This window comes from Cnephaeus nilssonii (assembly GCF_951640355.1).
Source record: "Cnephaeus nilssonii genome assembly, chromosome: 16".
Classification (NCBI taxonomy): Eukaryota; Metazoa; Chordata; class Mammalia; order Chiroptera; family Vespertilionidae; genus Cnephaeus; species Cnephaeus nilssonii.
In genome coordinates this window covers 60,030,809-60,058,238 of record NC_137087.1, presented here as the reverse complement: position 1 = coordinate 60,058,238, position 27,430 = coordinate 60,030,809, and the positions used below count along the sequence as shown (strand labels likewise).

Genomic DNA, 27,430 nt, shown 5'->3' with positions numbered 1-27,430 from the left:
TCCGGGAGCGGTCCGTTGGTACGAAGGCCTTTTTGGTAAGCAGGGCGGCGCCCGCGGCGGCCACGGTCCCCTCGGTCCTCGTCGTTTCGGGAAAGGACCGACAGAACCCCCGTGGGTTTTAAGGACGGCCCGTGGACTCCCAACACCACGGGCGTTAAAGGAACCAGAGTTTCCACCTCCCGTGCTTTTTAGATTCCGGTTTGGATTTCTGCTTGGGCGTCGAGGAGTGCGTCTCCGGAGAGTAAGGCGAAGGTGCGACCTGAGAGTCCTCAAAGGGGTGGAGAGTCCGCAGGACCGGCTGCAGTCTGTCCTCCTGCTGCTTGAAGTCTAGCTCCACGCTAGAAAGGAGACAGAGGAAGGCCGTTAGTGCTCGGTCTCTCACATGTAAAGGTCCCCCCTGGTGACCTGACGGGGGGGGGGGGGGGCACCCTGCCAGGGTAGCGATCATGCATATCGTGTTTATACCGTCAGCTCACGGCTCCATATCAAGCACTTGGTTGCAATCTATTCTCTGTCATTGTGGGGTGCCCTTGACTGTTGAGCAATGTGGGGGTTCAAGGTACCAATCTCCCTAGCAGTTGAAAATCTGTATAACCTTTTTTAAATTGTATTTTTTTTATTGATTTTAGAGAGGAAGGGAGAGGGAGAGAGATAGAAACATCTATGATGAGAGAGAAACATTGACTGGCTGCCCCTGCACGTCGCTCACTGGGGATCGAACCCAAAACCTGGGCATGTGCCCTGACCGGGAATCAAACCATGACCTCCTGGTTCATAGGTCATTGCTCAACCACTGAACCACGCTGGCTGGGCTGTGTATAACTTTTGACTCCCCAAAACCCTAACTAGTAATAGCCGACTGTTGAATGGAAGCCTTACAGATAACATAGTCGCTTAACATGTATTTGTGGGTTACACGTATAACATACTGTATTCTTACAATCAAGTACGCTAGAGAAAGGGACATGTTATCAAGAACATCATAAGGAAGAGGAAAATACACTCATGGTATTTTATTGAAAAAAAAATCCGCTTGTAAGTTCAAACCTGTGTTGTTCAGGGTTGATTGTGTTTCAGATAGATTTCTTTTCCTAGAAAAAGAACGGATTTGCTTTCATTCTGAACCTCTGAAGTGTCCACACACACAGTTGGGGTTAAGTACGTCCAGTCCTGCATAACGGCGTCTCGGTCAGGGACGGCCGTGCGTGGGACGGTGGTCCAGAGGGTGAGGTCGAGCTGACCCCTCCTGTTGCCTAGTGACGCCGTAGCTGTGACAGCAAGCAGGTACCCGGGTGTTTGTGGGGATGCTGGTGTAGGCACCCCTGCCCAGCCCGTCATATAAAACTGCACACCACACACTTATGTTCATGATTCTGGATAATGGCCACAAACGACCACGTGGCTTTGCGGCTTAGGCTCTGCTGACTGGACGTCTCGTCGTTGCTTTTGAGGGCCCTTTGTACTCATGGAGACAGTGTTGTCTGTGAACAGCAGCCGGGGGACGCCGGCAGCCACCTCGTGTCTACCGCGCCTCTGGCTGCACCCTCCCTCGTGCCCAATTTAATCTCGTGGCGCTCGGTACAGTCACGTGCTGTGCAGGCGTGGAGCCCGGGAGCCACAGGCCAGGCCACGTCGGGAGGTGCTCCAGCCAGGTCTGTGGAAGTGCCCTACGATGTTCGCACACGGCGAGGTGGCCCAAAGACACGCTTCTCAGACGCATCCCCGTGGGCACGTGGCGTCGGAGTCACCCTCGGGCTCGTCCGTGGACTGCACGTGGGATAAGTAGGTCACTGAAGGTCTGCGTGTTCAGGAGGCCTCAGCACACACGTGCCGGCGCCTGCAAGCTCTGTTCTGGGCCCCTTTTCCACGGTCACGGAAAGCGGTTCCCACCTGAATGGGTCGGCGAACGAAAGGCCTTGATTCCGTTCTCTTGTCAAGTCCGAGCCGCCTGAAGAGCGAGGACCCCGAGATGCTGACGTGGGCGAAGGTGGCGTGTTCATCCCATCAACACCTCGGGACGTTACAGTTACCGAAGGCGGTTTTTCAGGCAAAAGCGCAGAGTTTGATGAGAAGTAACCCCAAATGGTAATGGCATCGCGAAGCCATCGTGCGCAAACACGCAGCCCCCTGGGGGACGGGACAGCCGTGGTGATGCGTGTGAGAGCGGCAGGATCGAGGTGGCTGTTTGAAGGATATGCGGTTTCCTAGGAAATTTCTTCAGAGCATGCAGCTTGCCTAGAGTCCTCCCTTCTCTTCGTGTTGAAAAGACCGTGGTCGATCCTCTAACCTTCACTAACTCTACGGTCCCCTTGGCCTTGCGACCGGACCCCGGTTCAGTGTCATCTACGGTCCCCTTGGCCTTGGGACCGGACCCCGGTCCAATGTCATCTTTCCGTAACCATCCCGCATTGCCGAGCCTGGTGTCCCTCCGCCCGCCTCCCCTGTGCCCCTGGCATCCTCGAGTCGGACCCTGCGTCATGCCCGCCAGGCTCTGGAGAGCTCCGCTCGGTGCCCCTTCCGCGTGTGGCCTGGATGCCCGGCTAAATGTCCGTAGATTTCAGTCAAGGTTCGGTGACCATGAGAATACATGAGCTCCCAGCATTTCACATCCAGTGGAGCCGTACGCCATTTATAAACATGAAGCCCTATTGATTTAGAGGTCCATTAATCCTAGACAGATTCTGACACTGAGGAGAGAAACTGCCAAGCTGTGTTATCTGCAGTTCTAAACACAAGCTCAAGACCCATGTAATGGACCATTTTGTGTTTTACGTCCGCTGTTCCATTTTTCTTATTGTCAGAGACTATGTACTATTACGGAAAAAGTTAAAAATATTGCCAAGAAGTTTACAAGGGGTAGAGGCAGAACTCATGGACTTAGGTCCTGCTCACCTGGATCACGTGACAATGGACATAGCTCCTCACATGGATCACGTGACAGTGGGCACAGTTCCTCACCTGGATCACGTGACAGCGGACACAGTTCCTCACCTGGATCACATGACAGTGGGCACAGCTCCTCACCTGGATCACGTGACTGGACACAGCGCCTCACCTGGATCACGTGACAGTGGGCACAGTTCCTCACCTGGATCACGTGACAGTGGGCACAGTTCCTCACCTGGATCACGTGACAGCGGGCACAGTTTATCACCTGGATCACGTGACAGTGGGCACAGTTCCTCACCTGGATCACGTGACAGCGGACACAGTTCCTCACCTGGATCACGTGACAGTGGGCACAGATCCTCACCTGGATCACGTGACAGCGGGCACAGTTTATCACCTGGATCACGTGACAGTGGGCACAGTTCCTCACCTGGATCATGTGACAGTGGGCACAGTTCCTCACCTGGATCATGTGACAGTGGGCATATGCCTCTCAGGACAGGTGTGAAAGGTGCGAATCTCAGAACGCGCTGCATCTGAGAGCATAGCCCTCGGGTCCTTCATCTGAGGCTGTAGAAACACGGGATCTGTCCCGTCGACATTGGGGGGCAGAGGCTCCCCTGAGCACCTTATCCTCCTTGGGGCTCAGTTTCCTTCACTTTAAGGGATATAATCATTACTGTCCGACTATCTCCCTGAATTAGGCAAGGATTCTTCACCCCTCCCGCTCCCCAAAAGTGAAAGTCGGTGAAAAGGTTTTCTAAACTGTGACGTGGAAGTCAAACCTTATGTTCTGCTCATTATCAGCTGACCATCAATTCTGCAGTGAGAAAAGGAGCTGCAGTGATCGGGGCAACCCCTAAGGGGGTTCTTCACCGGCATATTTAACAAGAAACGTGGAACCTCGCTGCCGAGTCTGCGAGATACCGTGACGATACCGTGTCCGATAGGGCATGTCGGGGGCAAGAAGTGATTGTCCTGGGGCGCTTGGTGCACGCTGAAAGCGTGTCCCCCACATCATAACCACAGCAGGAACCCCGCGTGCGTGCGATTACCAGGCTGCGGGGCGGTGCTAGCTCCCTGGGCCAGCACTATGGCTCCGGGTGCCTGTAATCATCGAATTCCCATTAAGTAACTACACTGGGAATCCCGTTATTAACCAATTTATCACACCGCGGAACCATGTAATCACAGAGAAATCTAATCTGAGCCCTTGTTAACAGGAGGACTGGACTTTATCTATCCAGTTGATTCCTATTGGCACTTCCCCTTTACACGAGGCTGCGGCCCGAGCGGCGAGTCCTGGAGGGGCGTGTGGGGGCACTGCCTGCCGTGGGGCAGCCAGGCGAGCCCGGTCCTGCGCCCCTCCCCTGCCTAACACGGCAGGTTACCAGAGGCACCTTCATGCACCTTAAACTCCTCCACCAACTCCTGTTCCTCCCTCACAGCCAGGCCGCAGGCCACCCCCTTCCCTCGGAGTTTGCACAGTCACCACTGCACCCTCCTCCGTCCGTCCCATCGAACTCCTCCGCAGGGCCCGCGCACGGTTCACTAGGGCGCCGTCTCCTGCCGCGCCGTGGCCTGCGAGCTCGGAGGGATGGACCGGGACCGTTCATTTACGCCTGTGGGGTACTGAGGAGGGTGTCAGGCCCGGAAGCGCCTGCTTTGTTTACGGAATGGAAATAAACAGACGGACTGACCCCGAATCCTCTTACTCCTGCTCTCGGCAGAATGTTGCTGCTCTGCCGTCTTCCACGGATAACGAATTCACCAAAACAGACGCGTGCATGCGAACACACCTGTGTGTTATGTACCGTGTGTGTCTCTAGGGACATGTGGTACATACCAAATGTGCATGTCGACAGCACATACATAAGGATCCCATTCCAGTAGCGTCCAATGTTAACCATTTGTGATGACCGTCTTTTAACACTTTGAATGTAGAAATGACCCCTCGTCACTTTAAATCCTCCCCTCACCGCTCTTTCATGCGGGAGGCACAGAATCAGAGTTTAGAGAATCCCCGCCGGATTTAAAATACCAGAAATGGGTATTCAAGAATATTAATGCCCAAACTATCCGACCGATGCCTCTTTCCTGGTAGACTATGGCAAGGAAGTTACCATTGCAGGTACAGAACAAAATAAACCCAACGTCAGTCTGGTATGCCAGCCGTCATGGGTAGACAACGTCATAGGTAGACCAGCCACCTCTCTGACCACGCCTGGCGCTTTGCCCAGACCACCCTGCAGAACAGCCCGCTCTTCCCACGCCTGACCGAAGCCGCATCCTCGGTCTGTCTCATCGGTGACTCTCTGGAGCCCGGATGCTGCTCTGAGGCCCAGGCCTCTGTGTCTATGCCCCCCCCCCCCTCCGTCCACAAGGTTCCCTTTTGTCAGAGACAATGGCAGGGGCACTTGGAGTTGGCTGCAGCCAGATGATGACAAGTTCCTCCCTGTCTCCCAGCGCCTGTCATCCGCTGGGCGTCCCAGGACAAATGCTTGCTGGAGAAATGCATGCGCGTCAGATGGAGGGGTCCGGTCCTCTGTCAGTGTGGTGGTTTGAAGCCCCTGTTTGACCACCCGTGGACCATGTGAGATGATGAAACTGCGGCAGACACCAGGCATTCCGGAAGCTCCTTCTCTCTGGTGCTGGGAGCAAAGTGACAGGCAGAGCCTGTCCTTCCCTCCCACCCAGGGACCCAGCCCCTCATGCACCCCTGCCTAGCGGTTAGTGCGCTGGGACCCGCGGTGCGGTCCGCTGAGGAGACAGAGACAGACCGGCGTGGGCTCCGGGCGGGGGCCGTCCCCGAGGCTCTTGTAACCACGGGCAGGAGTTCTCGCACTTTACAGGGAGATTTCAAATCTGGGTGAAGATCCTATTTCGTTAACCGGAATCGGCGTGATTTGGATCTTTTACTTCTCGGTTTCATTCTGTCTCGAATTGAGGCTAGCAGAAGGCTTTCTCATAGAAACGTCAACCTTGAATTCCAGCCGTTTGAAGTGGCATTATCTTACGAAGGAACCACCTCCGGACGGCGGGAATGATGGCTGTGCCTCTGGGGTGGGTCCTCATCCCTTCCTGAAACCATAGGCGACTCACAGGTCGCCCGAGCCGTCACACTGGTCTGACCAGGGCATGACCAGCACCATCTGGGTGCGAAGACTCCCACTGCTCCGGAGCGAAGGTGACATGAGCCTTGTACCTTAACGCACTTCCGAAGTCACCACCGCGCGTTTCCCAGGAGGCAGCGTGGCTATCCGGCGCGTTGTACTGAGGCTAGCTGGAACCGGCGTCTCTTCTGATTTTTTTTTTTCTTCTCGCCAAGATGGTCTCGAATGAGAAGCTCAGCATCAGGCTGGATTGTAGTCTGAGGGGTGTCGTCTTGGGGGGAAATGCAATCCCGTCCCCCCCCCTCAAACGTCCAGGTACGGACACTCTCCCTTCTGGTGTGCGAGGTTTCCGTGGGCTGGTCAGCGGGCGGTCACCTCCCTGCTCGGGAGCAGCCCTTCGTCTCTCCGTAAATCGATTCGCCAATACGGGCGGAAGCTGTTCCGTGAGAGATGGCTGGTGCCTGTCCACCCTCCCAGCTCCGGCGTCCTTCCTGGGAAGCCCTGCCCGTCCTGTCATCATCGGGAATCACTGGCCCCGGAGACTCCAGAGCCGGAAGGACCCTACTGATCAGTGGAGGACCCCATGCCATCCTGCGTACCCAGGGGTGTAACGGGCACCCGCCAAGGACGGAGAGAGAGCAGGGTCAGCCCTGCCCGGGGCCTTGGAGCGCTGCGTGCTTTCCCGCCACAGACACCCGAGCTCTCCACGGCGCCCAGGGCGGGCCGCATGCCGAGAGATCACCCGGCCCCACGCCCACGGCTCCCCTTTCTCTTCGCCCAGAGGAACCCCCGCTCAGGGTGCCGGCGGCCAGCATCGGGGCAGGCCAGACGGTGCGTGGTGGGCGCGGGGGATTGTCACGGGCCCCTTCGCCGACTGGCTGCGTTCGCTGCCACGCCCTGTGCCCGGTGGCGTTCCTGAGGCCACACGGGGCTCCCGGGAGCAGACGGCTCTGTGTGCCAGCCAGGCCCTCTGCTGGGTCTCAGCTGCGAGCTCGCCAAGAGGGTGGGGAGTTGGGGGCTGTCTGTGCCCTTTGTACTCGTCGGAGAAGGATGTGATGCATTCGAGTGCGACACCAGCCCGTGCCCTGTCACGGAGCACGAGAGGCTCTATGTGCCTTAGGTGCTTTGCGATTGGGGGCCCCCAAAACAGTGAGAGAGAGATGCAGGAGCAGAGCAGCATCCCCAAGGACCCTGCAGCAAGATCGTGTCACGTGACCTGGTTTCCATGGCACAGGGAAGTGGGCGTGGCCCCCACGTTCACAGAAAACCTCACCTCCAAAGACAGGCGTACCTGAGCCAGGTCAGGGATACCTTGCAGGCGATGGTGCCCCTTTGGGTGGCTCCTCAGTGAACGTCCAGAAGGGAGCCCCACTCCTCGCCCCTCCTGTGAGCTCAGGACGCTCCCGCCCGGTGTGGGTCCCCCGTAAGGAGTTGCCGCTCGCTTCTTTCCTGACACGGAACCTTGTCAAGGCGGTGGCAGCTAACGGTCAGTTATTTCCGACGTAAAGAGACGGGGGCTGGGAAACGAGCTCGAGGAGCTGGAGACACGGTGGCCTTGAGGGTAACATCGAGACCTTCTGAACCAATGGCCGCGAGGCGGGGTGGCTGTCCAGCCGAGTCCCTCCCTGTCCCGGCCACGCTGTCCACAGCAGAAGGCGGGGCCGGGGGACGGTGCTGTGTTGCCATCACTGTCGGGAGATTCTGAAACGCTGCCTGAAGGGGAGCTCTGAGCCTGCAGGCACTCTGGGCACCCGCCCCCCCTCTCCCCTCCGGTAAGCTCGGCTCCTGGGCCTGACCGCGGGGGTCCCCCCCGCTCAGCTCCCTGCAGCTCCTGAAGAGGCATGTCACCAACTCAGCAGTCCCGAGGGCACATCCGTGACACAAAGGTCCCTGTGCACAGACGTCCTCTTCCCGCTTTGGGGGAGACACGCTGAGGGACCCCAGTGGCTCAGCTCCCCGCCCGGGGAACCCTCGCTAACTTCTGGCCTACTCCCGTGTGCTGGGCACTCGAGGTTCTCCAGAAAGCGGGCGGTGGCTGGTGGGAGAGAGCCGCCCAGGAGGCCGGCTGAGCGATTCTGAATAGTAACCACCCCAGGGTAATTCCCGAAGAAGCGAAATCCCTGTTCTCCGCAGGCTGTTAAATCGCCTTTAATATCGCTTTTAATGTATGTTCCTCCTGGATTTAGAGCCAAATGTATTCAAATGTCTCCGGTTACATCGCGGAGTGTCCTAATAAATTCTTCTCTCCATCTCGCATGGAATGTTAAATGGGTGTGGGCTCGCCACGCGCGCTCCGAGCCTTCTCGGGGAATCCGTGGCTCACGTCTGCTCTGGGGGCTCAGCGTTAGCTCCCAGAGTAGCCAAAGGTGAACCCCGAGGACATGCGTGAGCGCCCACGTTCCCTCATGATGGCGTGAAGGGTGATAGGTCAGTGACATCCCCTCACTCTCCGTTCAGTTCCCTCCACAGCGTGGACGCAGGGCAACAGGCCCCACCGGCCACACTTCTGTGGCCCCCTGCTGTCTCGCAGATCATTTGCATTTTGTAGTTCTTTTTTTAATTTTTATTCTTTTTTATTGATGTCAGAGAGGAAGGGAGAGCAGAGAGAGATAGAAACATCAATGATGGGAGAGAATCATTGATCGGCTGCCTCCTGCACGCCCCACACTGGGGATCCAGCCCACAACCCTGGCATGTGCCCTGACCGGGAATCGAACCCTGACCTCCTGGTTCCTAGGTCGATGCTCAATGACTGAGCCACGCCGGCCGGGCTATCTTGTAGTTCTTGGCACAGGAAACTTGCCTGCCCAGGTGCTGGCTTTCCCGCCCCCTTTGTGAACAGCGAGAACCAAACCCGCAGAGGGCGTGGCGTGCTGGGCGCCGGCCGCCAGGCGCCCTCCATGCCCGGCTCTCCCTGACCTTTCACCGGGATGGTTCCCACGGCGGCTCTCGGCCTCAGCACCGCCCAGGTCTGGCCCGAGGGCTGCGTGGCCGTGTCCCGAGCTTTATAAGATGCAGGCAGCCTCCCCGGCCTCCACCTCCCGATGCCAGAGCACCTGCCCCGTGGGACACCTGAGCATGTCTCCCTCCAGCCCTGGCCCGGGGTCCCCTGGGGGGCAGAGCCTCCCTCCGTGGACAGCTTCTGCCAGAGGCATGGGCTCGTGTGACCTGGTGCTCAGGTCTCCTGTGCGTGCTTCCCCCTGCGCCACCGAGGTCGCCCGGGGAGCCAGCGCTGCTCCTCAAGGACCTGGGCCCTGTCTGGGCGGTGCTGCCCCGCGGAGACGTGCGTGGGCCCAAGGCCATGGGAGTCGAGCTCCTGCCATGTGTCAGCCGCTCACACCCCGTCCCCGTCTCTCCCTTTTGGTGAGAACATGGTCGCTTCGGAGATCTTTCCAGAAGGTGGCTTAGGGGGATTCCTTTACACGTTTTCAGGAACCTGACTGTGCAGTCAGACGTGCTCTTGATAACGTGGCAGATCAACTGGCATTGTTCTTCCGGCTTCATTTTTAAAAATGAACTAAATCACGCCATCTTACATGTTTTGGTTTTTTTTGAAAATTACATTTCCAGAAAGGGGAAAAAACAAAAATGACAGGTACCTCTGAGGGCTGTGACCATGTCTTGAAACCCTAAATTATTGCCCCAAGCCTGCCCTGGCTTTGCCTGTTGGGAGTTTCTGCTGTTCCTTGCTGATGTGAGGAACCGAAGCGAACTTCAAGGCAAAGACGCGGAGACCAGCTGTGGGGCTCCCGACGGGGGTTACGCCCCAGGACACACGCCCTGTGAGCTCCCAGGAGACACTGCCCACTGAGCAGCTTGGGCCACCCATGGGCTCCTGGCACGCCCAGAGCCTCTGGCTTGTACCCGCTAAGGGCTCCCGCCCCATCGCTTCTCCGCAGCGTGCAGTGCAGGGCTGGCTCCTGCTCCCAACCCCAAGGGAGCAGCCATCAAACTCATACCAGTTAGTGAAACCGCTAAGACACACGTGTGAGATATGAGATACATGCGTTCAAGCTCCCCCTGGTCCCGTGACCACGCACCTGGGGTTGCGCGGGTAGAAGGCGCTGGATTAGGGTCAGTAATGCCCTTTCCTTCCTGACTGCTGTCACCCTCCCAGCCTGGGGACCCCTGGGTCTGTGGGTAAGCATCGCCATCGCTCATAACAAGGGGGAGAGGAGAGGGAACGTACCTGTAGATGATGCACGCGCTGTTCCTGCACGTGTCACAGTTCGCGGTGTCCTGCCCGGTCCGGTAGGAGAGCCTGCGAGGTAAGAACAGGAGAGGTTATAGGTGGGGCCGGGGTCGCCGTCCCATTGCCCGCTCCTCACGGCGATGGGGGATTCACGCGTGCCCCATCTTGCTCCTGTCTCTGTCGCTGCTGCACCCCGCACAGCCGCCCCAGCTAAGATGGTATTTAAATTAAATTTGGAACGTGAACATAAGCTGCCGGATGAAGCAAATAATCTGGTTTTGTTATGAGCAGAGGGAGACCGGGATGTTTCCGTGCGGCTTTACGTGTATGGTGTTTGCAAGAAACCCGGAGGGGAAACCAGCTCCCCCGTATGCTGGCCAGAGAGCCGTTTCTGCCCCCCAACCTCGCGGGGTAGGTTTCCATCGGTGGGGCCACTCGGCCGTGAAACAGCCCACCGGCTTTCCGTCCACACGGCCATCGGTGTGTGACCCCCGCGCCGTGCAAACCTCGGCACGCGTCCTGGAACTCGCTTCTGTTTCCTCGTTACATTTTGCGTTACACAGACACGTGGCCACGGATTTTCTCCTCGGCGCCCTGGGGTCTCAGTGACCTGGGGACGAGGGACCGCATTCTGCCCAGCGTGGCGCCGTCCTCGTCTGTGCCATCCTTCTGGTTGAGCCAGAATTGGTGGTGTTCTGTGGCGGCATTGTGTTGACCTTCATCCACCATCACTTCCCTTTGGGGGCGCCTTCGGGACCCCCCTGGACTTGGGCAGGAGAGGAAGAGCGAAGAGCCTGTGCGTGGCACCTTCCCTTTTCCTTCGCCAGCCCCCCTTCCCGACATGCCTCCCCCCTTCCCGACAAGCCTCCCCCTTTCACATTCCCGTCAGGGCTGGCGGTATTTCCAGGACCCCGTTATCACGACCTTGGCTTGGAGAGACCCTTCGGCGTGGGCCTCAGGGTTTGCTTTGGACCTTTCAGTTGTGAAAAGGAATCAAACGTTGGGAGTCCATAGTAGTTTGTGGACATGGAGGTCAGGGACAGATTAATTTCTGAGTCAAGTTTCAAGCGTTGCCTCCTGTCCTGTGGTTCAGTCCCAGGCTGCCTCCGTCAAGGTGTGCCTGCTACACTTTACTAAGCAGGAGGGTGCCCTCAACCGAGGACTTACCCCGCGCGATCCATTGGCTCAGGGCTTCGATAATCCATCTCATTGTCCTTGGCGCTTCCAAGCTGTAGGGTTTGGCTTCGCTGGCCGTTTTACGGTCACGTTAATAATCGTGTTGCAGCCTCTGAGGGGATGTTTCTCCGGATATAGACCAAGCAGGTGAGTTGTTGCTACACGACAGGGGACGCGAATATGGATTTCCCCCGGTTTTAGCTTCTCGCTTGGAAGCAAGCCATAGAGCCAGGACGTGGGATGATTATCTTCCTAGATCACCTCTGTCCCCAAGAGGAGCGAACGCTTTGGAGCAGGTGCGTCTCCAGGGCCGGCAGCGCCAGCGCTGTCTGTGACGGGAAGTGAGGAGAGAGAGCTTGGGTGGTGGTTGTTAAAGCTGCAGGGGAGGAGAGTTGTGATCAAAAATCATAATGTTCAGTCTTGCAAGGGGATGGCTCCATTGGCAAATCTCTCCTCCCTTTTGACTTGAGAAACCCATGACCGCGCAGGTTTATCATCCTGGGCCGGTCTCCATGCCCGGCACGCCCTAGTGTTTGCTTCATGTTAATCTGACCAAATAAGACAGTCTTGGTGCTCTCCGATGGAAGTTCGGTGAGAGACAAATCTAATGAGAAAAATTCCAACTGAGTGCGCAAAGCAAATGAAACGTATAAATTGTGGAAAGCTCTGGCCCCGTTTGTTCCCATCAGGAGCCCCCGTGGACCCCCGTGACAAGCGTGCTCGGTGGAATTATGGACCTTTAATGCATCCATCTCTGTAGCACCGGCCCTTTATTGCGCCGTGACAATAATTTGCCGTTGGCCATGACTTCCTGGTCTTAGCCATGCATGTAACTTGAAGGAAAAAAACATTCAGCACCAAGGACAGTGCCGAGAGTCCCAGTTAACCTTTCCAGGACTTTTTGCTTCCTTCCCTCTTTGGTCCTCTCACCCCCACCACCCCCACCCCACTCGCCATCCCCCCCGAGCACAGTTCCAACCCCAGGACCCATCTGGGACCCTGGACCTCTCCTTGCAGGATGCCCTTTGGACCCTCATTGGTCCTGGGGGGCTTCATTGGAAGGTAGAGGAGACTGGGGGTGAGCTATGGAATTGAGAGAGGAAAGCGCTGGCTTGGGGGAAGCGCGTGGAGGTGCCGGGGTTGTTCCCAATTGGCCGACACAGGAGGCTCTGCACAGGCTGATTTTACCACGCAGTTTCAGTCAAGTTTGAAGGTCACTTCCACTCCTGCTTGGCCGGGAGGCAGATGTCTTCAGGAGCTCTGGCTCCTCTTCAATGGAAGTACGTGTTTGGGAGCCGGCGTGGAGCTCTGGCCTGGGCTCCCCCATTCTAATACAACGCCGGGGGCTCCCCATTGAAAAGCCTCTTCTCGCACCCCTGGGGCGTGTGATGTTAGATTCAGAGAAGCCCCCTCCTCTCCATGAGCACCCCCAGGGTCTTGGCGTGCACCGGCCGCGGCCCGGCCTCCGCAGCTTGTGCGGGCGGGAGACAGCGTCCGGGCCCTGCCGAGTTTCTGCTCCTGTAAACAGCAGGGTGGTTCTCGGCTAGTGTAGAGTCTCCAGCACTTGAGCAGGCACCTGGGATCAGGGTTAAATCAAGGCACGCTCCTGTCCCTGTGGGCTTCAAAACCCTGGGTACCGAGATCCTTGGCACCGCCGCTCCGAATGAGGCCGCAGCGCGAGGCGGCGGCTGCAGCGCGGGGACAGCTCTGCTCTCGGGCTGTGCGCCTGTTCATTTATGCCCTTCATCCTGATGCGCCTGTTCTGTCCGCGGCCTCCCTGGTGCCAGAGACCGTCTGTTCCTTCCGCGGCCTCGCCCGGGTCGCGTGCCAGCTGCCCTGTCCTGATAACCGAGCCATCATTTATCTCAGCCTCTTCAAGGGCTTCTTCACGTCACGGGCTCGAAGCGGCATTAATTACAGGCAGAAAGTGGCACCACGCCTGTGGTTGGGAGGAACGGAACGTCAGAACGCAGACAAAGTCAGCTGTTTTCCGTGCCCCTCCCGGGGGTGAGCACCCCCTCCCCGCCCCCCAGCTGTAGTTTGGGCTGGTTCCCGAGGCCGGGGTCTCTAGGAATTTGCCAGCTTGTGCCTGGAAGTGTGGTCTCTTCGCCACCAGCTCCTCAGTAGCTAGAGTGCGTGTAGGCGCTCCCCATACGTCCGTGCACACGCGACTGCTTATCTGTCCCACGCACCCTTCACGACAGGGTTTGGGGACGTCCGAGCTCAGCTTGTTAAAACGTGACATCGATTTTCCTAACAAACTCAAGGTCATCGGTTCGTCAGCGGGAGGCAGTACTGGCTCTCCCGGCGAGAGTGCGACTGTCCCGTCTCCCGGGAGCCGGTTGGGGCGTCCGTAGCCGGCGGCGGACCCGCTGTGTTCGACTGAGCGGCTCTGGGTCCCTTAGTGGCCGGGGGTCCCCACGCAGACAAAGCAGTTGGTTTGTTTTAACTGAGGTTGTGTTTTGAGGAACAGTGACCCCCCTCTTTGTGCCCCCCCACTTCCCCTGCCTTAGGGGTGTCTGAGGGGGTTGACTGGGTGAAGCTTTCTTAGGGTTCTCAGGGCGCACCCTCGGCAGCAGCCCCCTCGGTCCTCCCAGTGCCCTTTGACCTCCCTCAGTAACTTTCCCCGACATGAACACCTGCCCTCGGGTCTCGTCCTGGCAGCCTTTTTCTTTGTTTGCCTCGCCAACCCATGTCGGGGTGCCGGTCCATGTCGGGGTGCCGGTCCATGTCGGGGTGCCGGTCCATGCCGGGGTGCCGGTCCATGCCGGGGTGCCGGTCCATGTCGGGGTGCCGGTCCATGTCGGGGTGCCGGTCCATGCCGGGGTGCCGGTCCATGTCGGGGTGCCAGTCCATGTCGGGGTGCTAGTCCGACAACAGGAGTGGTGCCACTTTCGGCCTGTAATTAATGTCGGGGTGCCGGTCCATGTCGGGCTGCCAATCCATGTCGGGGTGCCCGTCCATGTCGGGTTGCCAGTCCATGTTGGGGTGCCAGTCCATGGAGAGGTGCCAGTCCATGGAGAGGTGCCAGCCATGGAGAGGTGCCAATCCATGTTGGGGTGCTGGTCCATGTTGGGGTGCTGGTCCATGTCGGGGTGCCAATCCATGCCGGGGTGCCAGTCGTGGAGAGGTGTCAGGAAAGGTTTGGGGAGGCACGGCATGATGGGTGCAGGAGCAAATGAAAACTGAACTGCTTGGACAGGAGGGCGAGGAGCGTGGGTCTGACCTTCGTTCTTGGCAGAAAACGTGTAAGAGCTTCACCTGCTGTATCTGGGGCAGAACTTGGACGGGGCAGAGCCGTGCCTGCCTTCGCCGCTTTATAACGACCGCTGCGATGTGCGTCCAGAGAAGTTTAACAGCCATCACGGTCGCTGACTGCAGCCCCGGTTTCTCTCCTTCTGTCTCTTCCGCCTACAGACGGGAGGTCAGGCGATAAAGCCAACCCCGTTCCCCACTGGTCCTCGGTCCCTCCAGGACTCTCACTGAGATTGAAGCACGTCAAACACGTCTTCGTTTCCCCGTCCCCGGGACTCCCCGGGTCTGGAGGTGATAAAGTAGTTGTCCCTTCGGTGACCCCATAGGGAGCCCCGTTAGGGGTGTCCCTCCAGGAACATGACTGTTAGATTTTACAGCACTCTCCGAGTCCCAACACAGCCGAAAAAAATTGGGGGGCTGGCCTGGGAACCCCACCACCACCTATAATTTCGGCTTATGGGAAAGAGGGCTGAGGTCCAAACCGATTACTTACAAATGATGCTCCCAGGCAGACCAGGTGCGAACACTGTCCAATGGAATCACCCCCATCCCGCCTACGTTCCCCAAACACGCGGAAGGGTCCGTCCTGCCTGCTTCCCTCGCCCGGTCACTAACTGAAAGGCCTCCTCTGCACCTTGGCCAGCCCCTCCTCCTCTCTGCACCTTGGCCAGCCCCTCCTCCTCTCTGCACCCCGGGAGCCATCCTGGTGAGCGAGCTTCAGGGAGAAACCCGTTAGTAAGGACCTTGGTGGCTTCTCCAGGCAGCGCTCACTAACAAGCTTCTGCTGGCCTCTCGGCTCTCCGATGTGGTGACTGTGACTCTGGGGAGGCCCTGGCTGCGAGGGGAGCTGTTCATGCTTGTTTTCATGACCAAGGGTTACAGGGAAGTAATGGTGGTGGGAGGGACAGGTCCTGGCCCAGCAGAGGAGGCAGAGTCAGCCTGCGCCCTGGGTTCCCCCTCCGCGGGCCTCACCCCCAGCGCGGGCCTCATGGGCTCTGCCTCTCCCTCAGGCCCCGCTCCTCTCCCCGCCCACTCCGCTCCGCTCCACACAGGCCTGAGGGGCCAGAAGACAGATGTGCCATCGCCAGGGCACAGACATGACCCCTGTCAGGGACACGCAGGCTCGGACGGGGATGAGCCTGCCATTAGGGCAGGACCCTGTCCTCAGTGCCGTCCTGTTTCCCGATGTAAAACCAACGGGCAGAACGGGGAAGACCGCCCGTATGGTTCTGCGCGTGGCGCGCCCGGTGGTATCACAACGCGGGCGAAGCTTCCCCGCCTTTCCTCCGCTCCAGACGCCGCGGCGACTCCGAGGTGCAGAAGGACGACGGTCATGCCAAGTCCCGGTCCCAGAGGGCCCGAGAGTGGCCATTAATAAGGAGAGCAGCGTTGTGGGGCCGAGCCGAGGCTGTGCTGATGAACTAGTTTTTTTCCTGGAGGAGAGATAACGTTTAAGCTCTGATTTATTGGCGAGGAATGGAAATACATTTTGGCGGCACTGGCTGCCCCGAGAACGGAAAGAGGACGGGGGGGGGGGTGGGGGGGGGTCCCACGCGGAAGCAGGCTCCTCCTGGGTCGGCTCTTCCTTCCGCTCCGCGGGTCACCTGCGGACCAGCTCACAGAGCCTTGAATGTGAAAGCATGACTGGGGTGCGCTCGCCCCTGGTTCCCCTGGGAAACGTCCACAGAGGCTTCCGTCTCTGATGGACCCTTTCTGTTGAGGCGCTTTCTTTTGAGCAGCTTCGTTAACACATTTCAATCGGAACGTAACTTTGTCTCAAAAGCCTGACTTTGCATTTGTTTTTTTCAACAATGGTTTCTGAGCTCTTGTAGCTGAAGATGAAACTCTTTCAATGTTGGTGTCGTCATTTACAAAATTCTTGTGTCCAATGGTGACATTTTAAAAAATACATACATGTGTATATATATATATATATACACACACACACACACATATACATATATATATGATTTCACAGAGGAAGGGAGAGGTAGAAACATCAATGATGAAAGAGAATCATGGATCGGCTGCCTCCTGCACCCCCCACACTGGGGATTGAATCCGAAACCAGGTCATGTGCCCCTGACCAGAAATCGAACCCTGTCCTCCTGGTTCATAGGTTGGCGCTCAACCACTGAGCCACGTCCGCCGGGCACCAATGGTGACATTTTTACCTGGGAGATAGCCTATTGCTGTAACCAATGAAATATCAGTAGGAAAACTTTTGCTGCATTCTTAGTCTAAATATGCCCATCTTTAGATCGTCGTTACCTAGGAAATGATGATCTAAATTTGAATATACTTTCAGCTATGACCTTTCAGATCACAGGTGCTTATGTTCATGGTGCGTGGGGAGCGTTCCTTCAACGTGTTCACATGACCTTGGACACGCAGTTGACGTCAGAGCCCATGGTGCAGGCGGCACTGGATGAGCGCCCCACACTGCAGACCGGACGGCAGGGCCCGGGGTGGGGACCCAGGCGGGCCGCTCACAGGCAGGCTTTGTCCGGGGCCCTCAGGTCCCTGTGCTTCAAGGTCAATGTCCTTGCTTTTCCTGAAATTCCTTCACCCAGGGGATTCCCCTTGCTGACCCGGAACCCTTAGGAACAGGCATTATTTCTGGAATCCCTTCCAGTGGGCGTGTCTGCATCTCCAGCCCTGGGCATCTGCTTTCTCCAGAACATGTTTGCCCGGACGGTGCCAGGTCTGGGGTGCGGGGGCCTCGTCGCCCCGATCTGCAGTGACCACAGAAGGGCCTGCTTTTGAATTCTCTGCACACACACCAGGACTCCCGTTTCCCAAGAAGGGAAGCAGGGGAGCTTGGGCCTGAGGGGCGTAGATGGGAATTCTCTCCTCCCCATCGCTCCCCCGCCTTTCGACCTCTGGGAATGGCACGTGGCCGACCCTCTCGTGTCCTTGTGGAGATCAGTCCTACCTGCCGCGTTCTGTGAGAATGAAATAAGACGGCGCAGAATGGCTGGCCTGTTGGGGGGCTGAGAAGAGGGGAGCTTTGTGGGTGCTCGGCCCAGAGACACATTTCCCAGGCAGTCTCCCCCAGATCCGCTGGGAAAGGTAAGAAACTGTTTTGCAGAGCTCAGTGGAAATTGCACGGGATTTTAAAAAGCATCTGAAAACTAGATCCTGCATTTCATCCCTTTAAAAAAAAAAATCTGAATTCTAGGACACAAATCCATAAATTCCATAATCGCTCGTGTCGTGCCTGGAGTCGCTCATTTGCCGGCAGATGGGCGTCTGCTCTGTTTACCTGCCCACCTAGGAGGCGGGGGAGGCATTTGAAACCTGCATCGGCATTCTGCGGAGGGAGATTATTTAAATTACATTTCCAAGTGTGTGTGATCCTACACGGAGCCCAAAGCAAGAATGTGGAACATGGTTTATGGTCTTAGCAGTGTATTGGCTTCATTTCTCACATTAAAAGTGGGAAGCCTATTATTTTTCAGGAACTTAAAAAACAGTGTTGACAAAGTTATACAAACACAAGCTCCAGAGAAGACTCCCCGTGGGCCTGTGCATTAAAGGAAGAAAATGCTGGAAAGAATAGGACGCAGGCTTCCATTTCAAAGGCATCAGATATGACAACGCACACTTGGACTTTAGAAATGGAATCTGTTATCGCAAATATATAAAAGCCATCCGCTGCAGCAGAAAAAGAAGAAGAAAAGGACAGAGGCTAACCCCGGCATGGATGCGGGTGGAAGGATGAGGACTGGGCGAGGGATGGGGAGGAGAACAAGGAACAGAACTATGGGATCGCTGTGCATTTACTGGTGGGCATCTGTAGCGAGGGCTCTCTCTCTCTCTCTCTCTCTCTCTCTCTCTCTCTCTCTCTCTCTCTCCCTCTCTCTCTCTCTCTCTCTCTCTCTCTCTCTCTCTCTCTCTAAACCTTTGTGAGTGTTCTCAGGCAGTGGCTGAAGTGATGATGTGCTTAAGACATTTCTGGAAATTGGTCTTCAGAGCAGAAAGAAGCCTGGGGTGCCTGCTCTCATAGGGACCGTTCTCTCTAACGTGGGACCACGCAGCCCTGGGAGGCTGGGCCAGGGTGAGCCACGTCCAACCCACGGGTCCTGGCTCCACGTCAGCGGCTCTGTCCGTGACAACAAATGAACTTCTCTTGTACACGTCTCTGAAAACGAGTACAAAGCTCGAGGCCTCCGTTCTGTAACCCTCAACCCCTCCTAACCCTCGGGAATAAAGCAGCCTCTATACCAGTGGTTCTCAACCTTCCTAATGCCGCGACCCTTTAGTACAGTTCCTCATGCTGTGGTGACCCCCCAACCATAGAATTATTTTCGTTGCTACTTCATAACTGTAATTTTGCTGCTGTTATGAATCGTCATGTAAATATCCGTGTTTTCCGATGGTCTTAGGCGACCCTGCTAGCGGTTCTCAACTTTCTAATGTCGCGACCCACAGGTTGAGAACCGCTGCTGTAGACCCTAAGACCATCGGAAAACACGGATATTTACATGACGATTCACTAACAGTAGCAAAATTACAGTTATGAAGTAGCAACGAAAATAATTCTATGGTTGGGGGTCACCACACCATGAGGAACTGTATTAAAGGGTCGCGGCATTAGGAAGGCTGAGAACCACTGCTCTAGACTGAAGTAAGATCAAACCTCTGAAGGTACTCAGGCACTTAGCCTCCCGCATTAGCACTTGGCAGTAACAGAGTAACTAGGGAGTAACAGAGCAACAGAGTAACTAGGGAGTAACAAAGTAACAGAGTAACTAGGGAGTAACAAAGTAACAGAGTAACTAGGGAGTAACAAAGTAACAGTAACTAGGGAGTAACAAAGTAACAGAGTAACTAGGGAGTAACAAAGTAACAGAGTAACTAGGCAGGCAGCACCTGGTCCTGGACAAGCGCCCTGTCTGCTGCATTGCATTCAATCTCCAGAGCAGCTCAGGAGGCAGGGACTCTGCGCTCTTTTGCAGAGTGAGCAGCTGAGGTTCAGAGAGGTGAATAACCTGCCCAAGCACAGTTAGCGGGGGCGGCAGGACAGACATGCCGACTCTGAGCTGAGCCCCCATCCTTCCCCTCGGCTCCCCTCCTCCATCTCACTGGGCACCTGGGGGAAAAAAAGCCGGTGCCCAGGAGCAGCCACAGCGGCCGGCTGGAAGGCTGTCGGCTGTGGGTTACCGCAGATGTGCAGACACAGACACGGATGCATCTAGAACATCAGGAATCGGGGCTCGGTGAGGGAGGAGGAAGGGATGGAGCGCAGCCGGCAGGGCAGGACCCTCTTGCTTCTGATCCCCCCGTGGGGCCCTTGTCTCCTCGCTGCTCACTGGCCTGCTTCTCTGAGGTGCCCGAGCCCGAGCCGAGCCGCAGAGGCAGCCTTGCAGGGCAGGCCCTGGGGCCGTCCGCAGCACCAGGGGGCGAGTGAGAGACGAGCGGCACCCGGGCCCCTCTGAAATCTGCCGCCCCAGCTAGCCCGGGGAGGCTTGGGTCTGAATTAATTAAGTGGGCAGGTTTTGGCAAGAGCGACCCGATCGTCCTTGAACAGGGTGCCCAGGTCTCGGAGGGGGCCCTGGCGCGTCCCCGGGCAGACCCTCACGCCCAGGCCCCGGCGATGGCGTCTCTCCGCCTTGGCTGCTGCAGGGACGCGGTCTTCCACGCTGACTCTGCTCTCTGGCTTACACAGAAGACACGGTCCCCTCTGCTGCCTCCGTGACGGGGAGGCGGCCCTGGTTCCGTGTGGGCATGGGCGTCGGGGGGAGGAGAGCTGAGGAGCGCCTGCCTCTGAGCGATCGGTCACTGAGAACGTAAGGCGGAGCAGGTGTCTCCTTTCTGTCCACCGAGCGTCAGTGTCTCGGTGAAAGCAAGTCACATCGCACCATGTGCCGCTGGGCGATGTAGACCCTGCCCGTGTTTCACAGGAAATGCCATGTACGTGTCACTCATCTAAACTGCACAGCCCCCCGAGGTTCAGGAGTTCACCTCTGCCCATTCGGCACGTCCAGGGCCCCCGCGTGGCCAGGTTCTGCTGCGCCCCCTCCCACCCCAACACCCCCCCCCCCCCGCGCCTGCAGGTGACACCCGGCGGTGGCGGGAGAGGCCTGATGACGAACGTCGGCGTCCCTCGGGCCGTGGCAGACCCCACCTCGTGCTGGAGCTCCAGGCAAGCCCCCCAAATGGTGTTAGGTCTCCCCCGAAAGCAGAACCACAGGCCGTCCCCCCATCGAACCGGGCGCACACTAAACTTAGCGTGGGATGCGGAGTGAAGAGCCGCTCCCGCCGAGCGCCCTGTCCCCGTTGCTGTGAGCGGCACCATGAGCGAGGCCTGCAGCCCGGGGTCCCCGTCTCCTGCCCGCAACCCCGCTGCCCGGGGGATGGCGGTGGCTAAGGAATGGCTTGTGCTCTTAAACTCGGTGCCCGTTTGCTCGGTTGGCAGCCTGCAACGACTATGTTCGTGGCTTATTTTGGTGGCCTCCGTGACCCTGAGCTTCCCGGGAAGAGACATGACTGGCGCTGGGCAGCCAGCAGGGCCATGCGTGGCAGCCTCCAGCGGGGCGGTCGGGAGCTCCCCGCGCCGTGCCTAAAGGAGTGATGTCCGTGCATTGCCGGGACACTTTACCAGGGACTGGAAGGCAGGATTCTGCGCACTGTCCCCTCTGCCCACGGACGGAATGCGTCTCCCTGGAGCGCCAGGTTAGGAAGGCCCTTCACGCAGCGCCGTGGCGGCCTGTCCCTGCGAGGAGCGTGTTGACGCCGCCTTCCCTGCGCCCGCCGCCCCTCTGGGATGGGTCAGGCACTTGCCCGAGGTGGCCACCGGCCCGCCCAGGCCTGTCGGAGCCCTGCCTCAGCGGTGAGTTCCTGCAGGCGCCTCTCATGCCAGCGGCCGTGCCCGAGGTGCCGCCGCGCAGAGCAGGCCCTGCCGCCGCCTGCTGTGATGTGGGGCAGCATTTCTCAGGAGAGTCAAAGCCATGGGCGCCGAGATGCACCCCAGCCGCCTGCCTCCCGGGGCTGCTCTTAATGCAGGTGAGATTCTGTACCGAGCGGGCCCTCCACGCTAGGTGTGCGTGTGTGTGCGTGTGTGTGTGTGTGTGTGTGTGTGTGTGTGTGTAAGGGGGGTCAGGGGGATGGAGGGGGTGAAAGGCAGGGAGAGAAATTGATTTACTGGCTTCTGAGCCTCCTCCACTCTTATTATAAACGGCAGCGTGTCTCCCAAGGAAAACGCCACTAGTATTTGAACTTGGCCGTGAAACCCTGCACTGCGTTACATAATGTACGATCATCTACATAAAGGAGAGGGAGTTTCCTGCCTTCTACCCTGGGATGCAGGGAGAGCACCGGTTTCCCAGCTCCGATGGACATTCCTGGGGCTCCTCCCTCTGAAGCGAGGGGCTTGGAGCGTGCCTTCACGCCCCGTGCTCAGAGGACCGGAATGCTCACTGTGCAGGGCTTTGCGCTGGTGGAAATACACCGAGGAAATCAGCAAATGCTACTCTCCCCTCCCCCCAACGCCGTCGCGAAGGAAGCCTCAGCCCGTCTCCCTGCCCGGACGCCTGGAGAGGGACGACGAGGCGCTCCCCGTGGCTGGTGTCCTCTCCCACGTTCCGACCAGGAAAGAGGGTGCGAACGTGAGTTTGGACCCAATGAATGACCTGGGCGCTGAGCACGAGGGGTCACGGGCAAGGCGGGCTTGGGGTTTGAAACCACCTGCTTGTTCGTCCTCCGAGTCCAGAGGGCTTGGAGCGGGAGGAGGAAGTGAAGGGTCTTGGGACAGATGTGGTCTACAGACCGACACGCCCCGGGGACCCCCTGGTTCGCTCTGGGGTGTGTCCATGCTCAATCTAAGTGACTGAAATGGGGGTACATGGAGATGGGAGGCCTGTTGGAAAGCTTTGACGCCAGGTCCCTCGGGATCTCCTGGGAGACGGCCTCTGGCTGGAAACGCGGTTTGCTCACGCCCAGTGACTGCAAACCCCACACTGGACCAGGAGGCGGGCTATCGAGGACCAACTCCTTACGTAGACGGGCCCCCGCAAGAAGCAGGAGGCCAGAAGCCAGGGGCAGAACCTGCACCCAGCACCTTGCCCACAGCCTGCCTGGCCCCCCCGGCCGTGTGAGCGTACGTACCCTTCGCGGTGGGCCTCGCCCTTCTCCAGCTCCTGGATCACCCCCAGGAGCACTTTGATGGTTTCCTGGCTCGAGCTGATCAGCGTCTCCATGGCCTGCAGCTGCGCCTTGAGGTCCACCACCTCCGTGGGAGGCACGAGTTGTTGGCATTCCTCACCCCCGGCCGCCCCTGCCGGGCACGGCTGGCGCTCCCGCCCCGCGGGGGCCGGAGACTGCGGGGGTCGGTCACTACATTCGGGGGACAGGCACTGCGTCGGGGGCGCCTGGAGCCCATTGAGATGGGCGGCCCCGCCCCGCCCCTCGTCCTCCGCGGGGCAGAGGGACCACTGGCTCGTGGCGGCCGAGTTCGACAAGGCGGGCGCGGGGGCCTGGGCACCGGGGGCGGGCGTGTAGACGGCGGCCACCTCCGTTTTAAACACCCTGCCCTGGGCCGAGGGAGCGGGCTCCTCCGTGCCCGGCGCGGCCCGGTCCCGGTCCCGGTCGGCTGGCCGGTACAGCTGGTGGGCCGGCTCCCGGGAGGGAGGCCGCGGGGCGTTCCGGAGAGCTCTGCCCGGGCAGCTGTGCCCGCCGGGGTCCCGGCACAGCTCCGCACAGCGGAGCCCCCCGGGCTGGGCCAGCACGTCCATGTGTTGGTGGGAGCGGAACACCAAGGCGGCCGTCTTCTGCGCCCGGCCCGCCGCCCACGGCCCGGCCTCGGCCCCGGGCCCTCCGGCGCTCCTCTCCTTGGCACCGAGGACAAACCCGTTGTCCTGACTTGTAAAGGCGTCGGCGGCCGGGAGCCCTTTGAGGCTCCCCTTCTTGCGGTCCAGGGGGAAGGTCTGGTAGCACTTCCTCAGGTCCGGCGAGGTCTGCACGCCGGTGCTCCGGGTGACGTTGGGGATGGACCGGCGGGCGGGCACCGTCATGTACTTGCGGTAGGCGGCCCGGTAGGACGCGGCCCTGGCCTCGCGCCTCTCGGCCGCCTGCCCCGCGGCCAGCTGCGGGTCCCGCTGCTCGTTCTGCGCCTCGCAGATGTCCTTGAACCGCACCTGCAGGGCCTTGTTCCGCTTCTTGACCTGCCGGTTGGGGTCCAGGGCGTATCTCATCTCCAGGGCCAGGCAGGCGGCGGGCTCCACGTCGCTCTCTGAGGCCGTGAGCGCGCATTGGCCCGCGTCCTTGCTGACCATGGTTCCTGCAGGCGGAGACATCAACAGAGGCGTCAGTGCGGACGAAGGCACAGCACACAGGGCAGCACAGACAGCGCAGGACCGCGCCTGCTTCCTGCTGACTCTTAATTCTTTTTATTTATTTTATTTTTTTGTTGTTAACCCTCACCCGAGGATATTTTCCCATTGGTTTTTAGAGTAGAAGGGAAGGGGAAGAGACAGAGAGAGGGACATCAATGTGAGAGAAATACATCGATTGGCTGCCTCCTAAATGCGCCCCAACCAGGGCTGGGGCTCAAGCCTGCAACTGAGGTATGTGCCCTTGACCGGAATGGAACCCGGGACCCATCAGTCCGCAGGCCGATGCTCTAGCCACTCAGCCAAACCAGCTAGAGCTTAATTTATTTTAAGTAGATTTTTATTGATTTCAGAGAGTAAGGGAGAGAGAGAGAGGAGAGAGACATTAACGATGAGAGAGAATCATTGATCAGCTGCCTCCTGCATATCTCCTACTGGGGATCTAGCCAGCAACCTGGGCATCTGCCCGGACTGGGAATCGAACCCTGACCCCTTGGTTCATAGGTCGATGCTCAGCCACTGAGCCACACCAGCTGAGCGTCCTGGTTGTTATTAAACAGGTGAGGTGGCCCGTGACGTTAAGGAAAGTCAGAGGGCCCTGCACCCCGGCAGGCACAGCTCGAAGTGTCTGACACCAAAGCCTCCTCGTCCACGTGGGAGACGCTCGCTTTTCCTTTGATCGAAACGCCTGTTCCCCGTCAGACACCGGTTTCACTGCGTTCACCACGAGACCCCAGGACACGCCGCTTCTGCCTTGCAAATTACCGTTCCCACGCGCACATCCCCGCTTCCCAGGCAGATGGTTCTCCAAATGCGACTTATTTGGTTCGGGTTTTTACTATTTTTTGAGGGTGACGTGGTTAATCTATTATTGGAATGCTAGGGGATTGCTGTTTTCTCTTAAAGACCTTTTACTGGACCGTCTAGCTCCTGATCAGATAAACGTGGAGGGCCCCACGTTGAGGAACTGAAAAAAGTCTATGTACGTTAGCCTTTCGGGACGCCGGGGGAGAGCGGGCGCCCCCTGCGTGGGGGGGGGGGGACCATGAAGGACAGATCGCGGTGCGGCCGGCCCCCAGTGGGTCAGCACCGGCCACGGAACAGCGCGGCTTCCCTGCGTCCGCAAAGGCAGCGTGAGCCGCCCTTCCCCCGATGCCATCCCGAGTGGTATGTGAAAATGCTTAAAAAAAATTATTCATTCCAGAATGAAGTTTTGATGACAACCCCTGATGACAGAAACAATGGTGGTGGTTTGGGTCTTTAAATCCTGAGAGAAAATAAAATCACGCGGCTTCCTGTTGGTCCATCACGGGAGGAATTATTAAATGCCACTAAAGAGATGCAGGTGGCCCCGGACGCCTCTCGGGGACACCAGTGGGGTAAACGCCTTCGCTCGCTCTGGCAGGCAGAGTCGCAGCTGTTAGTTGCGCGTGGAAGGACTTTCTTGAGGGATGAGCTCGGAGCGAGGACAGTTCAGGGTACTGCTGGTGGACTCAGCGTTTGCTCCCACCGCCCCATGTGTTCCCGGAGGAGGCAGCGGCGCGGAGTCTGAGGTGTGCAGGGCCCTGGCATCAGGTGCCCCTAGAGGCAGGGTCAGGGGCCTGAGCCCAGAGAGTGGACTAGATCAGGCTCCGGCCGCCCCGCCCCGCCCCACTGATGACAGACAGGCCTTTGGGGCTGCCCTGCGGGGGCCGAGGACCCAGACCAGAAGGCTCGGAGGGCACTTCTCCGAGTGCTGCTAAGGACAGACACTGTGTATCTTTCATTTTTATATTTTATTTATTTACTTCTTTATTTTTAAAGTTACTGATTTCTGAGCGAGGAAAGGAGAGGGAGAGAGAGATAGAAACATCAATGATGAGAGAGAATCATGGATCGGCTGCCTCCTGCACGCCCCCCCCCCCCCCCCCCACTGGGATCGAGCCTGCAACCCAGGCATGTGCCCTTGGCCGGAATCAAACCCGGGACCCTTCAGTCCACAGGCCAACACTCTCCCCACCGAGCCGAACCAGCCAGGGCGACAAGACGTATCTTTTAGAGGCACTATCCCCACCGGCTAAAAGGATGCACACCAACGACTGGTGTGGGCGCGAGGGTGGGAGTCGAATAAGAAGATTAAACGGTAACCCTGACTCTCAGCCCGTTCACCCACCTGCCCGGAGGCCCAGCTCTGGGAGGTGCCGGCGCCATCTTCCCGCAGACGACCGTCCGCCGAGGGGAAATTGGAAAGGGAGAGCATTTTTACAAAAAGCAATTTACTAGTAATTTTTCAGCCTTTTCCCTGCCACTCCTGAAAAATGTGTGTCTGAATAAGTTTGTCCTGCCACGGCTATTCATCATCACGGTTTGCCAGGAACTGCACCGAAATAATTTTCTTACCTCAGTCTGCTGGTTTGAAAGATACCCACAGTCTTGGGCCCAACATCACACTAATAGAGCAAATCAGAAAAATTAATGGCCGGGGGCAACATCATCATCATAATAATAATCAAAAGTTCGAAGCGCCTCTGTTTTACAGGGAGCTGCTAATGATAAAAATCATTTCCTTGTAAGTAAAAACGATGGCAACAAATAGAAATTCTCATCAGTTCAGTGTGTTGTCGCCGACCCTTTTTTTTAAAAAAAAATGTATTTTTATTGATTTCAGAGAGGAAGGGAGAGGGAGAGAGAGAGAGAAACATCCACACTGGGGATCGAGCCTACAACCGGGGCCTGTGCCCTTGACCGGGAATCCAACCATGACCTCTTGGTTCCTAGGCGGACGCTCAACCACGGAGCCACGCAGGCCGGGCAGCCCCCGATCCTGTTCTTAAATAACAGGATCGAGTCGTCCCCGCGGCACGGGGAGGGGAGCCGGGAGGCCTTGCGGTGACCGCTGTCCATGGCCCGCTGACGTTCTTCTCACGCTTCGGGACGGAATGTTCCTGCACATCGAGCATTCCTTCGTAGGAGGCGGGCACACGTTTCCCATTGAGAACGTGCTTTTGACATGAAAGAAAACGGGGTGTTTGACACATGAGACAAACGGGACCTCCCGGCACCCGCATTCGCACCTCGCGCCTCTGCACCTTCGTGCCTTCACTCAGCAAATGAAAGGACCCATTCCCGGTGCTGCCACCTTCAGGCCGTGCTGTGTCCTCACCCGCCGCCAGCCTTCTGCGCGCTTCCCTCAGGTTCCTCCTGGACCCCGTGCCCGCCTCCTAGGCCAGGTCCTGTTGTCCTTCTCGAGCCTCCGATGGAGAGGCTGAGAGACAAACCTCTTCTCCTGACGTGCCTCCTGTGTGCCTTTCAATCCCCCGCCCGAGACCAGCACCCCGGCCCTGGGGGACCAGAAGCCCGCAGGGACCCAGGGTGAACCTCAGGAAGCACCAGAGGCTGGCGGCTCCCTTGGCCACCCGGCGTCGGGTGCAGGTGAGCAGAGCACGTCCTGCCGGGTCCTGGGAACCCGCCGGCCCGGAGCACAGGCGCCACGC

At 58.2% G+C, this 27,430-nt stretch overlaps 3 protein-coding genes across 7 annotated transcripts in view; 1 reads left to right on the top strand and 2 right to left on the bottom strand.

Annotated features, from left to right (window-relative positions):
• DOCK1 (dedicator of cytokinesis 1) overlaps positions 1-27,430 on the top strand; it is a 305,409-nt gene that overhangs the window by 135,645 nt on the left and 142,334 nt on the right. The gene's annotated exons all lie outside the window — the stretch shown is intronic.
• On the bottom strand, positions 54-26,375 carry INSYN2A (inhibitory synaptic factor 2A). Its single transcript, XM_079793221.1, has 3 exons — positions 22,735-26,375; positions 10,192-10,263; positions 54-338 (listed from the first exon to the last, which is right to left on the bottom strand). Exons 1-3 carry the CDS (start codon positions 23,919-23,921, stop codon positions 155-157), a joined length of 1,443 nt encoding a protein of 480 aa, XP_079649347.1. The 5' UTR covers positions 23,922-26,375; the 3' UTR covers positions 54-154.
• On the bottom strand, positions 1,872-5,258 carry LOC307112464 (uncharacterized protein). 4 transcript variants are annotated; one of them, XM_079793220.1, is made up of 4 exons: positions 3,056-5,258; positions 2,992-3,024; positions 2,360-2,958; positions 1,872-2,314 (listed from the first exon to the last, which is right to left on the bottom strand). In XM_079793220.1, the coding sequence occupies exons 1-3, from the start codon at positions 3,359-3,361 to the stop codon at positions 2,878-2,880; spliced, it is 420 nt and encodes a 139-aa protein (XP_079649346.1). In that variant the 5' UTR covers positions 3,362-5,258; the 3' UTR covers positions 1,872-2,314; positions 2,360-2,877. The 4 variants fall into 4 exon arrangements, 1 of the variants encoding a protein (XP_079649346.1); XR_013814716.1 differs by lacking the exon at positions 2,992-3,024 and having other exon boundaries at positions 2,360-2,991; XR_013814717.1 differs by having other exon boundaries at positions 2,360-3,253; positions 3,287-5,258.

Excerpts from the sequence above, each read along its gene's own strand:
- INSYN2A (XM_079793221.1), bottom strand. The coding sequence starts at position 23,921 with ATGTCTCCGCCTGCAGGAACCATGGTCAGCAAGGACGCGGGCCAATGC. Across the intron at positions 10,264-22,734 it reads GGCGAGGCCCACCGCGAAGG|GCTCTCCTACCGGACCGGGC; the intron begins GTACGTACGCTC and ends CTTACCTCGCAG. Across the intron at positions 339-10,191 it reads AGCGCGTGCATCATCTACAG|CGTGGAGCTAGACTTCAAGC; the intron begins GTACGTTCCCTC and ends TCTCCTTTCTAG.
- LOC307112464 (XM_079793220.1), bottom strand. The coding sequence starts at position 3,361 with ATGATCCAGGTGAGGAACTGTGCCCACTGTCACATGATCCAGGTGAGG. Across the intron at positions 3,025-3,055 it reads CCCACTGTCACGTGATCCAG|GTGAGGAGCTGTGCCCACTG; the intron begins GTGAGGCGCTGT and ends CACGTGATCCAG. Across the intron at positions 2,959-2,991 it reads CCCACTGTCATGTGATCCAG|GTGAGGAACTGTGCCCACTG; the intron begins GTGAGGAACTGT and ends CACGTGATCCAG.